The sequence below is a fragment of the Gobius niger genome (assembly GCF_951799975.1).
Source record: "Gobius niger genome assembly, chromosome: 18".
Taxonomy (NCBI): Eukaryota; Metazoa; Chordata; class Actinopteri; order Gobiiformes; family Gobiidae; genus Gobius; species Gobius niger.
Window position 1 is genome coordinate 19,875,985 of NC_136869.1, and position 11,359 is coordinate 19,887,343.

At 43.6% G+C, this 11,359-nt stretch overlaps 2 protein-coding genes across 2 annotated transcripts; one reads left to right on the forward strand and one right to left on the reverse strand.

The window, feature by feature from the left end:
* Positions 1-721: 721 nt before the first annotated feature.
* chpf2 (chondroitin polymerizing factor 2) lies at positions 722-5,448 on the reverse strand. The gene is made up of 4 exons (XM_079576677.1): positions 5,172-5,448; positions 4,282-4,846; positions 3,710-3,892; positions 722-3,340 (listed from the first exon to the last, which is right to left on the reverse strand). Exons 1-4 carry the CDS (start codon positions 5,438-5,440, stop codon positions 2,066-2,068), a joined length of 2,292 nt encoding a protein of 763 aa, XP_079432803.1. The 5' UTR covers positions 5,441-5,448; the 3' UTR covers positions 722-2,065.
* Positions 5,449-6,716: 1,268 nt separating this feature from the next.
* On the forward strand, positions 6,717-11,267 carry abcf2b (ATP-binding cassette, sub-family F (GCN20), member 2b). The gene is made up of 15 exons (XM_079576464.1): positions 6,717-6,820; positions 7,537-7,680; positions 7,805-8,017; positions 8,103-8,285; positions 8,374-8,545; positions 8,611-8,706; positions 8,788-8,890; positions 9,030-9,125; positions 9,401-9,520; positions 9,600-9,689; positions 9,991-10,101; positions 10,174-10,236; positions 10,324-10,452; positions 10,528-10,731; positions 10,813-11,267. Exons 2-15 carry the CDS (start codon positions 7,539-7,541, stop codon positions 10,927-10,929), a joined length of 1,839 nt encoding a protein of 612 aa, XP_079432590.1. The 5' UTR covers positions 6,717-6,820; positions 7,537-7,538; the 3' UTR covers positions 10,930-11,267.
* Positions 11,268-11,359: the final 92 nt, after the last annotated feature.

Genomic DNA, 11,359 nt, shown 5'->3' on the forward strand with positions numbered 1-11,359 from the left:
GTTTCAGTAGACTCAAATGCTCTGCTCTCACCGACAACATGGTGACACTAGATAGAAGAAAGAGAACTTTGTGATTGCATTCTACACCGAGAAAAAAAAAGGGAAAACAGCTGTGATATTGCAAGACAGCCTGGATGTAAATAAAGAAGCGCTTGCCAAAGTTTGTAAATGCCATGGTATCTAAAGTGTGTTGTTTTCTTTTCTTTCTTTTTTTTTTTACTTTTGTGAGAAAAGCATTGTGTCTTTGTGTCCTTCACTCACACTTGATAATAATGATTAACTTAAATCACTGTTGACTTGATATTTATCCTTTTATGTCCTCGGTACGTTAAGAGCTGAAGTGCAAACATGTGTTGAAGTCCATTTATAAAAGATTTTTATATCACCTAATACAAACAATAATCAAGGAGGGAAATAAACAGCTGTCTGAATTACTCTTTTGTGTTTAAATATTTAGTATTGACAGATTATAAAGTGTAGTTTAGTGTTTGAAATTGAGAAGTCGATCTCAATAGTGGAAAAATACGAAATTAAGTTTCAGATTTCAAAAAGCAAGTTCAATTTATACGGCACAGGAACATAGTAGCATACCAAATAATTACTCTAGAACAAAAGAACTTAATACTACCTGTGTAACTAGTGTAAAAATCTGATTTCCTTTTTTCCAGCCATTCACATTTTCAGCATTTGTAGCTTATAAGAAGGTAATGATATTACTGTGTAGTAGTAGAAGTAGGCCTGGTAAAGTCTGTGGTATGTTTTTCAGTCTTCACATTCTGTGCTTGTCAATTCCATGGTTTCTATCGTAAAAAGGAATATACAACTCCCCAAACGGCACACTACAGAGGAAAATCTGCATGCGCCCCATGTCAGCTTAAAAGAGCAAATGACTTTGAGCTCTGGAAGTTATTACACCAACGACCACAGAACATACCAGGCAGCTTGAGATAATGACAGCTACCGAAACCCAACGCCGCAATGCAAATAAGTTTCCACATATCCGACGGTGACTCTGCTGCTTATTTGTACATCCACTGAAATAGCCCTACAGGTTAGGCGGAGGGGTAAATGTAGCTTTTTAGGCAGTTGTATGATTGAGCCGTTGGTCAGAGTTGCTAGACAGACTTGGTATTATTCAGAGCGACCACAAGGAAGCAGGTGGAGGGTTTCCTTGACAGCGGTGCCGTAATGCCGGCTGCTGCCACGTCCTGGTGTCAAAAAGAGACCCATTCACCTTGGTCCGGGGCTATTCTCCTCAGCTAGCAACCCCCCGAGCATGGAGATCATTTGGCCTTGGGGAGGAGAGGGCTTCAGTGTAATAGCGTGAAGTGAGCCATTCAGACTCTTGGAGCAAGTGGCTGAGAGGGTTAACCACTCGCACCAGCGCAGCGCTTGGAAAGGCAGAGACGACGCTCTCTCCAGGGAATAGGGTTGACTCCTCTCCCCCAAAAACACGTGTACAGAATAGAAGTAAAAAGGGAGGGCCAGGTTACAGGCCCAGTGCGGAACAAACTGATCACAGTGTCTGCTGTGGAGGCTTTAGGGCAAGCTGGAAAAAAGGTTTCTTTAAATTTGCTGAATGATGAAAAACCATCCAAGCTCAAATAAGACTTTTTAATACTCTTTCAGACAAACTGTCAAGACAAGGCAACTGATGGATTCAGCACAACTTCCACATTCAGTCACACAGTGTCCTCTTCAATAATAAAAAACACATTACATTAAATCAACAGTAGTATAAAGGCAATCATTTATACTACCGTATTGTCTTTTGGTGTTCGTGCCAACCAAAGTACCATACATGAGCTGCTCAATAATCTGTGAAGTCTGGGGGGGCAGAACATGTCGCAACAAGACTTCAAAACTCATGAGTCAGGAGTTGTGCACCAGCAGAGCGGCTGAATAACACGTGTCACAGCCTTGGCTCAACACAGATGGGTTTTTGTTTTGTTCACGGGTAACTTTTCCAGCATAGAGATACAAAATATTACAGTACAATTCACATTATTCTAAACATTTAGGTCAAGTTCGACTTGAGGTACAGCATAGTCCAAAACAGGAGGAGCTAAGTGCTGTTGGCCTGCTCCTGTTCGAAGAGTGCCATGGCTAAGTGAGAGCGAGAGCCCAGTCCTTCCAGGTTGCTGAGCACACAGCGGTGGTAGATGTCCTCACTAAAACGTGGGTTACAAACACGCCTCACATACTTCTGAATAAGTGCAGGCTCCACGGCTCTGAACACATGAAGTCCAGAGTAGCGCACAAAGATGTCATACACATCCATGCTCTCCAGCAGCTCCTCGTTGTCCAAAATGTCCGCTGCCATTTTAGTCCGTGCGGTCATGTAATCAGCGTTGTAGAAGCAGGCCTCGTCAAAGACATGGCGGTCGAAGTGACCGTCCCGCAGAGACTCCGAGGCAAAAGAAGAGGAGGCCGCAGAAGGCTGCTGGTCCCGGTACACCACAGCAGGGTTGTACTCCTGGAAGTGGATGGGGAAGAACACCTGCCAGTTACTGATGGCATTCATTCTGCAGCGGTTTAGGAAGTCTGCATTGACCTCTGTCCACACACTGGCTAAGAAGAACAACGTGTCCACAGGGTGCTTCTTGGAGATGATATCCATCAGCTTCACCTGAGAGGGAACCTCTGTCTTCACACTGATCCAGGGGATTTTGACGTCACCATAGCGCTTTTCTACTTCGCCAATCATGGCCTTAACCCCTGCAAAAACGTCTGTCTGGCTAACTCGCTGAGCGTCAAAAGGGTCATATATGAACAGGAAGGTGAGTAAGACGTTATCATGAGTGTCCAGAGTGTTCATCACGTACATGTCCAGGAAGTTGCTGACATAGTCCTGGTCCTGGGCAGTAACAGGGAGAATGACCTGCACTCGCGTTGCCTCTGTCACATAAGGCATCGGAATGATCTCCACTGCACTGAGCGGCCGCAGCAGGTTCACCCTCTTCACGATCACCTGACTGTGGCCTTTCTGAGTGTAGGCCTCCAGGGCCAGGTCCAGCATGTACTCCATGCCCCGCGTGGGGTCGAAGCGTCTGTAACCATTAAGCAGACGTCTCTTCTGGAAGCGCAGCTGTGGCTGGTAGCGCTCATTCAGACGCTCCACGGCTATATCCAGAACAGCCGCCACATCCGTGTGGTCCGCCCCTCGGATCTCACACTTTGGAGAACTGTCCACACATGAGTAAATGTGCTCTTCGGTAAAGTACTCCCAGTTTATCACCTCAAAGCGAGTTCTGGGCTTGAAAGGTGGATTTATTCCAATCGGCCATGTAACTCCAGTCTTTCCCTCAGGAGTCAAGTCACTCAGGTTGTTGATCTGCATCTGAGAAAGGAACACATCAAAAATACATTTCAACTTTACAACTGTTCAGACATTTGCATGATTCTTTTTGTGGCTATGTGGCGTATAAGGTGCATAAGTCATGTCAGAACATAATGTTGTATCATTATCATAAACTTTATTTAAAGAACACCACTTCCGGGGAAGATGTAATGAGTCTGGAATGTCGTGTATCTTCTTGCTCTCATCTTTCTGACATGTATACATTTTGTGCCAGTCTACAATTTTCTCTGCTGCCAAATTGGGTGCGGTTGAAAACGACACAACCGGCACTTTCACACAGAGCTCATCAGACAACGGTGGAAAAACAGTGTCATCTGACAACACTTCCCAATAACAACTCATACCGACCTGGAGCTGCTGAATCTGCCCATAGGTCCTCTCCAGCTCGATTTGGCTGTATCGCTTGTGAAGGCGGTACATGAGATTTGGCTCAGTGACAGGATGCACAGTGAAGGCATTTTTGAACGGTGGACTGTCCTCGCGCTCAGGGTCAGCATTTTTCCCAAGCTCAAAGTAGCGATAAGTCATCTCCTGTGAGAGAAGAGGCAGACAGTGGCAGCTTTATTAGCAGGTTTGTTGTAATAGATCCACTAATTACAACCTTAGCCAGCCACTCCAATTAATTTCTCTTCTAATTAGTCTTGTCCCTGTAGATTTCAGTGGGGTTTTCAGGGAGGCGTAGCAAATAAATGCGTAGTAAATTTTGCACTGAGGGAAAATGACGCAATGAACTGATATCCTATTAGATGTGCCCCAATGCCAGAAAATAGAAACAAATACTATTAATATTAATGACTACATCGCTCTGGTTAGAAATGCTTTTCCAACCAAGGAGGTTTGCCAGCACTATTTTTTATCTGACACAAAGCTTAGCGAGAAAAATATTGGGTCCCACAGGTACATAAGGGTCTGACTCTTACCTGGTGCACCTCGGCGCAACTGAGCCCGAGATAGTCAATAATGCAGCGCCCCAGCCACTCATCCGGTCTCACACTCAGGATGTCATTACGACACGTGTCAAGATGCGGCTGCAGGCGAGCCAGCAGGCTACGGGACAGCAGGTAGCCATAGCCGCCGTGGCAATAACGCGCCTTCTCCTCTCCGCCAATGAACTCCTCCGCCCGCCCCATGTACAAGTCCTGGCCCGCGCTGAGGTGCCCCACCAGCTCCGACAAACGGTCGGCCTGCATGTAGGTGTCGTCCTGGGCCAAGAAGAACCAGTCGTAGTCCGAGCCGTGGTGCTGGTGGAGGTGCCGCACTGTCTCGTACATCAGCCACACGGGCCGGTCGTCGCCGTGCGCGATCACCGTCATGCCGTGGGGGATTTTGGGGCTGCGCAGGCCGGTGAAAAAGAAGGTGCGATGGAAGTGGTGCGCCACGGTCCGGTTCACAGCCACGGCCAGGGTGTTGAGCGTGACCCGCGACGTCAGCACACCCACTAAGAGGCGCTCCCTAATGCCCAGCTCTGTGTGGATATATCGTGTCCTGAAGAGAAAAGTCAAGGCGATAAGAAAGCACAATTATTCATTATATCATATATCACTAATTCATTATATCATATATCACTACACTCATATGCCAATATAACTCATAATCCTCAAATGAACCAGGTCTGGATCTGCTTCTAAGTGCAGCGTGAACTCAAATTGCAAATCTAAAAGAAAATACTTTCTTGAAACACTGCCAATAAAACAACAACAATCATCTGCATATTGTACTTAAAGGATTTTTAGCCCATAGTAGCCTTTATATTATTGGTTCAGGATGAATGGGGGGGAAGTGGGAAACACATTGCAGCTTATTGACTTACCTGAGGACTTTTTTGTGTGGCTTGTTTGGGTCTTTGTGGTATGGTATGATGCGAGGCTGAAAGTCTTCATTGTCACCTCCATCTCTAGAGTCCCTCAGAGCATCTCCTCTGCCTAGGAAAAGTCTCCCGTTGCCCAGATCATCTCTGCAGGAGTCCACCGTGTCTTGAGTCCAAGATACCATTAACAGGCTGAGGCTGCATCCCAGAGATAGTCCCAGGATCAAGGGTAAAGCAGGCCTGAACACGGCCAAAAAGGAGGAAAGTCGCATATCTGGTACTGAAGCGGTTTAAAAAAGCTAGACACCGAGTGTTGATTTGGCTGCAGTCCAACCCTCGCCCAAAAATAAATCTGGGAGAGAGTGGATATGTTCATTTAGTAAAAATCCATGAGTCCTATAACACAAGCCTCTTCCTGCGACTCATGTTGAGAGAGGATACATTCAATGCTACTAACCAAAGCCTGAAGTCACTTCTCATTCACCACTCCCAAGACATATCACCAGGGGTACGCGCCTGTGAAAAGTACTAATTATAAAGATGTACTAAATTTATCCAAGTTGGACAACTTATGCCTCGTACAATGAAAACACTGTACATTATTCAGTGTTTTATTAAGTACACAAGCTACTCCACAGTTGTAACTATGTAACAAAGCAGTAACTTTCTTCAGCTGCCATTAGCGCTAACGTTAGGTTAATTAGCTTAGCGTAAAACTAAATTTTGCTAATATAACACCTCAATTTAATCAAGGCTAGCGACTATATGCTAAAAGGCCAACAACACAAGTCGAGGTATACAGCTTACATTACGAAGATCGGAGAAATAAACGTATCCATCTGTGCCTGAATCGCGACTCACACAGCTCCTCCACTCACGGTATGTGTCTAAGGAGCAAACATCAAATAAGAGCTAGCAGCAGGCTAACATCGCGCCGCTGTTACACCGGTCATTATCCGCCTCCTCACCGATAAACACACAGGAGAAACACGCATACACTTCATCATCCCCGGGGAATAAAACGTTCATCATATTTAGCCATGAATATACGGTCAATTTCTTCAGTGCCTGGACTTCCTCCAAAGACGACTGCCACACACACAGAAGTAGAAAAAAAACACAGCTTCCCCCTACGTCGTATCCCCCACTCATCTCTCAGTCAGAGCCGCTACTGAGCGCTGCAGCATCACCTCTGCATGGACACCAAAGTGGGAAATTTAAAACAATTCTTTATCATTTTTTATCGAATATATTCTTTATAATGGGTTTATTTAGCAATATTGTGTGTGTAACGGGACCTTTACAGTGTTTTCTTAGGCGTATTACTTGTTGTTGTGTGTATATCATTCATATGTTTGGGGTCACGAAGGAAAAATACCTGATTTTATATTACTGTATAAATACAGTAGAAATCTGACCAGAATACACAAAATAATCACTTTACTGCAGTCTCAGAAGACGAGGAGGTAGCCCTCTGTCGACCGCCCTTCCTGGCCATATATGGCCGTTATTACCCGCCCAGTGTTTCCGTAAAAGGAAACTGCAGCCCGCCCCTTAAGACCATATATGGCCTGTCTGGTGGTTTGGCAGCGGGTACACGCACCCGGCAAAAGTGAACACGAGACCACGGTGTGCTCCACTCATTCGTTTAGGTAAGATGCTTTTTGTACTACTTTATGGAAACGATTACCGTAAATAAGATGCGGAACTAAGAATATATTGTAAACCTCTAAATATTTCGTTAACCACCCTGGGTTGTGTTGGCTTTTCATCCGTTAACGGTAACGTTAAGCTTTAGCCGAGCTTCTCTCGAGGCCTGCCGCAGCTAACCCGGTTAGCTTAGCAGTGTGGTTAACGCGTAAATTACCCGTTTATATAATCAGACACAGTCATGGAAAATGTTGTATGACAGCGAGACGTTGTAATTTATTAGAATTTGAATATTTCTTGGAACTGAATAAACCATGTAATGAAGCCAATGAGTGGGCATTAGTCGGCCTTTTTAACGCGGTAGCTACAGGCTAGTTCGGTAGCGAGGCGCTACACTGCAGTGAATATCCCAGCAGGTGGGATTGAAACTGTTGGTTCATTAAATGTTAATAAACGTTCCACTAAGTAAACCTCTTTACTGTCACTCTTGATTTAGAGCTCAACATATTCAATGAAGTAGCCATTTGTTTTTTGGTTTTAACGCCCAAACTCCGTTAGCCGCTATGATGTATCCATGACGCTACTTTACGTAACAGTTCCGCTGTGATTCATTCTCATGACAAAAGACAGGACCAGCACTGTCAGTCTCCAAATGCCTCATTCAAAAGATGTAAACTTAATGCTCGACTTATTTTATCCTTCTGCTCTTTACTGTTAGCCATGCCATCTGACTTAGCGAAGAAGAAGGCTGCAAAGAAGAAGGAGGCAGCGAAGGCCCGTCAGCGTACAAAGAAACCTGATGATGTGAATGGAGATGAAGAATGTGAACCAGAAGCTCAGGCCAATGGGGCAGAAAGCAATGGTAAATGTTGTCCTTTGAGTGTTATTGAGATGCATTAGCTATATGCATCCCATAGTTAGCCAGCTCCTAGTTGGCTAACTATACAACAAAAAAAAGCATATCACTAATTGTGTTCATTTTACAGGTATTGCCGAATTGACTAAAGAGCTTGATGAATTTGAACTGCAAAAGACCGAGGCACGGGCAGTTACAGGTGTTCTCGCTTCACATCCCAATAGTACTGATGTTCACATCAGCAGCCTGTCGCTCACTTTCCATGGGATGGAGCTCTTATCAGACACCAGTCTTGAGTTAAACTCCGGCAGACGATATGGTCTTATTGGCCTTAATGGCACAGGTAACGTACAATTTTCTATCGTTTTTAAAACATTTTCCAGATCTTGGTTTTGTAATATTTTGTCCAACCAAATGTGTTCTTCTAGGAAAATCAATGCTGTTGTCAGCCATTGGACATCGTGAAATTCCCATTCCAGAGCACATAGACATTTATCACTTGAGTCGTGAAATGGCTCCAAGTGAAAAGACTGCTCTGGAGTGTGTTATGGAGGTAGATGAACAGAGAATTTTGTTGGAAAAGGAGGCTGAGCGACTTGCTCATGAAGATTGTAAGTAAAGTTTGTGTCCCGTAGCTATCTGATGACATGGCTTTTGTCGTGTGGTCCTGTTAACTGAATGCTTTTACTGCCCTTTTAGCCGAGTGTGAGAAACTGATGGAGCTGTATGAGCGTTTGGAGGAGTTGGATGCTGATAAGGCAGAAGTACGAGCTTCACGGATCCTCCATGGTTTAGGCTTCAGCCCTGCTATGCAGCGTAAGAAGCTGAAGGACTTCAGTGGAGGGTGGAGAATGCGTGTGGCTCTGTCCAGGTATGTTTTCTGACTCATAAATTGAGTTATTTGTGTGAATCATGCTCACTTTTGTGTCTATCCAGGGCACTCTTCATCAAGCCCTTCATGTTGTTGATGGATGAACCCACCAACCACTTGGATCTGGATGCCTGTGTATGGTTAGAAGAGGAGCTTAAGTCGTAAGTCCAGGCCGAGTTTACTTTGACTATTATTAATGATCCAAAAGGACTCCCTCACACTGATTTTCTTTTCCATACTAGCTTTAAGCGAATCCTTGTCCTGATTTCACACTCTCAAGACTTCTTGAATGGTGTTTGCACCAACATCATTCACCTGCACCAGAGAAAGCTCAAATACTACACAGTAAGCACTACTCCGTCATTTGACGTGTAGCATTTCGTTGTAAATGGAGATGTTACAAAGAGAAGAGCCATTGCTATTGATAGCTCTGGTCCGTGTTTAGTCTGATTATGACCGTGCAACTCTATTTTTACTTTTTAAGGGTAACTATGACCAGTATGTAAAAACCAGAGAGGAGCTGGAGGAGAACCAAATGAAGCGCTTCAACTGGGAACAAGACCAGATCACACATATGAAGGTAATCCCTGGCCTGATGATCATGACCTTGTTGCAGAAGAGAATTTGACATGAGGATATCGAACAAAACATCAGCTCTATTAAACTGCTTTTGTACAACATTTGCTGTAGTCGAGTGCAATTACATAAGCTTAATGCACTTTTCTTTGGTCAGTGCTCTGTACACTGAAGGGAAGGGAGCGAAAATTTAACTTATGTTCTTCACTGTTCAAATAACTTTGAGTCACCATTACTGTGATTTAACTTTTTTTAATGTTTTTTTTTTTTTTTGTGTAGAATTACATTGCCAGATTTGGGCACGGCTCTGCGAAGCTGGCACGACAGGCACAAAGCAAAGAGAAGACTTTGCAAAAAATGGTGGCTTCAGGCTTGACTGAGAAAGTTGTGAATGACAAGGTAATGTAACTGGCTGTTGTGAAGTTCTCCATTACCAGTTCCTGGTTATTATTTTCTAAAGTGTCCATCTCTCCAACAGACTTTGTCATTTTATTTTCCTCCCTGTGGGAAGATTCCCCCTCCTGTTATCATGGTTCAAAATGTGAGCTTCAAGTACAGTGACAACACGGTAAGTAAAGGTTAAGCTCTCGCATTTAATAATGTTTAACTGATTAGGGCTGTGTACCTTTTTTAAAATATCATTTTACCTTTTATGATACTTGGTTAATGATACCAATTCCTCAACCTGACTTAAATGGCACAATAAAAAATTGTTTGTTTGCATAATTTTTTATTCTTTTATCTGAGCTGTGCCAACCAAGTAACTTTCTTTAGCACGGTCTATAAAGGAAATATATTTTTTTGTTACCAGTTGCACTTTGCTTAATTTGAATTTCCTCATCCCTATAAATCACCTCTTTGTCTTTCAGCCGTACATATATAATAACCTAGAGTTTGGTATTGATCTGGATACTCGAGTGGCTCTGGTGGGGCCAAATGGAGCTGGGAAGTCCACGCTACTGAAACTTCTCATGGGAGAGGTTTGTATACTTTTATGCACCTCCCTTAGGACAAATCATTTTTTATATATATTTAATTGTCTTCGCTTTCAGCTCCTACCCTCTGATGGTATGATTCGTAAACATTCGCACGTGAAGATTGGCAGATATCACCAGGTAAAACGCTTAACTCTTTACACTAGCCATGGGTTTGTCCTAAGCCAGCTTTACTAATGTCCTTCTCCCATTTTAATTTTGTTTCAGCATCTCACAGAGCAGCTGGAGCTTGATCTGTCCCCTCTGGAGTACATGATGAAGTGTTTCCCTGCGATCAAAGAGAAGGAAGAGATGAGAAAGATCATTGGGCGTTATGGTCTAACGGGAAAACAACAGGTAAGTCCAGACCTGTCCAATTACTGGTGGATGTTGATACAGTCGGATGTTAAGTGTTTTTGTATTTAAACCCAGGTCAGTCCGATCAGGAACTTGTCAGACGGTCAGAAATGCCGCGTTTGTTTTGCTTGGCTGGCCTGGCAGAACCCTCACATGCTCTTCCTTGATGAGCCGACCAATCACTTGGACATAGAAACCATTGATGCATTGGCAGACGCTATCAATGAGTTTGACGGTGGGATGATGCTGGTCAGCCACGACTTCAGACTCATTCAGCAGGTGAAAATAACCTTCATGTGTCACATAACTTTTGTTAGATAAATCAAAACTGACAAACTTATTTTTACCTTCTGTTTCTAGGTGGCACAGGAAATATGGGTGTGTGAGAAACAAACGATCACCAAGTGGAGTCGCGATATCCTGGCGTACAAGGAGCATTTGAAATCCAAGATAGAGAAACAAACGCATGATATCTAAAGTCTTTCTTGCATCTTGGTTTAAACCTATACTCCAGCGTCCCGAATAAACATCTTTTACGCATCATTTTTGGACATTTCATGAAGTCCTGTATTCCGGGCCGGTACTACATTGTGCTGATCCTTGTACTCATTCCTTTTCAGGTTGAACTCACTAGGCCAATTATCACACAAAACTCATACATACGGAATGCAGTGTACAGTGGGGTCTTCTAAACAATTTTCTCCATTTGTTTTATCCCTACATGTACGCATCAGCTTTTAGATCATGTTTTATATTTGAAAGTTGACTGTGTAAAGAAGAGCTAATATGCCTTATTTAACATGTAATGCAATAAAGACTTGTCTGGATGAAATTGAATTTGTAAAGCAAATATCAAGTTGCATCATGGGGCTTTCACTTGTGCACATCAAATAGACAGTTGAAAATC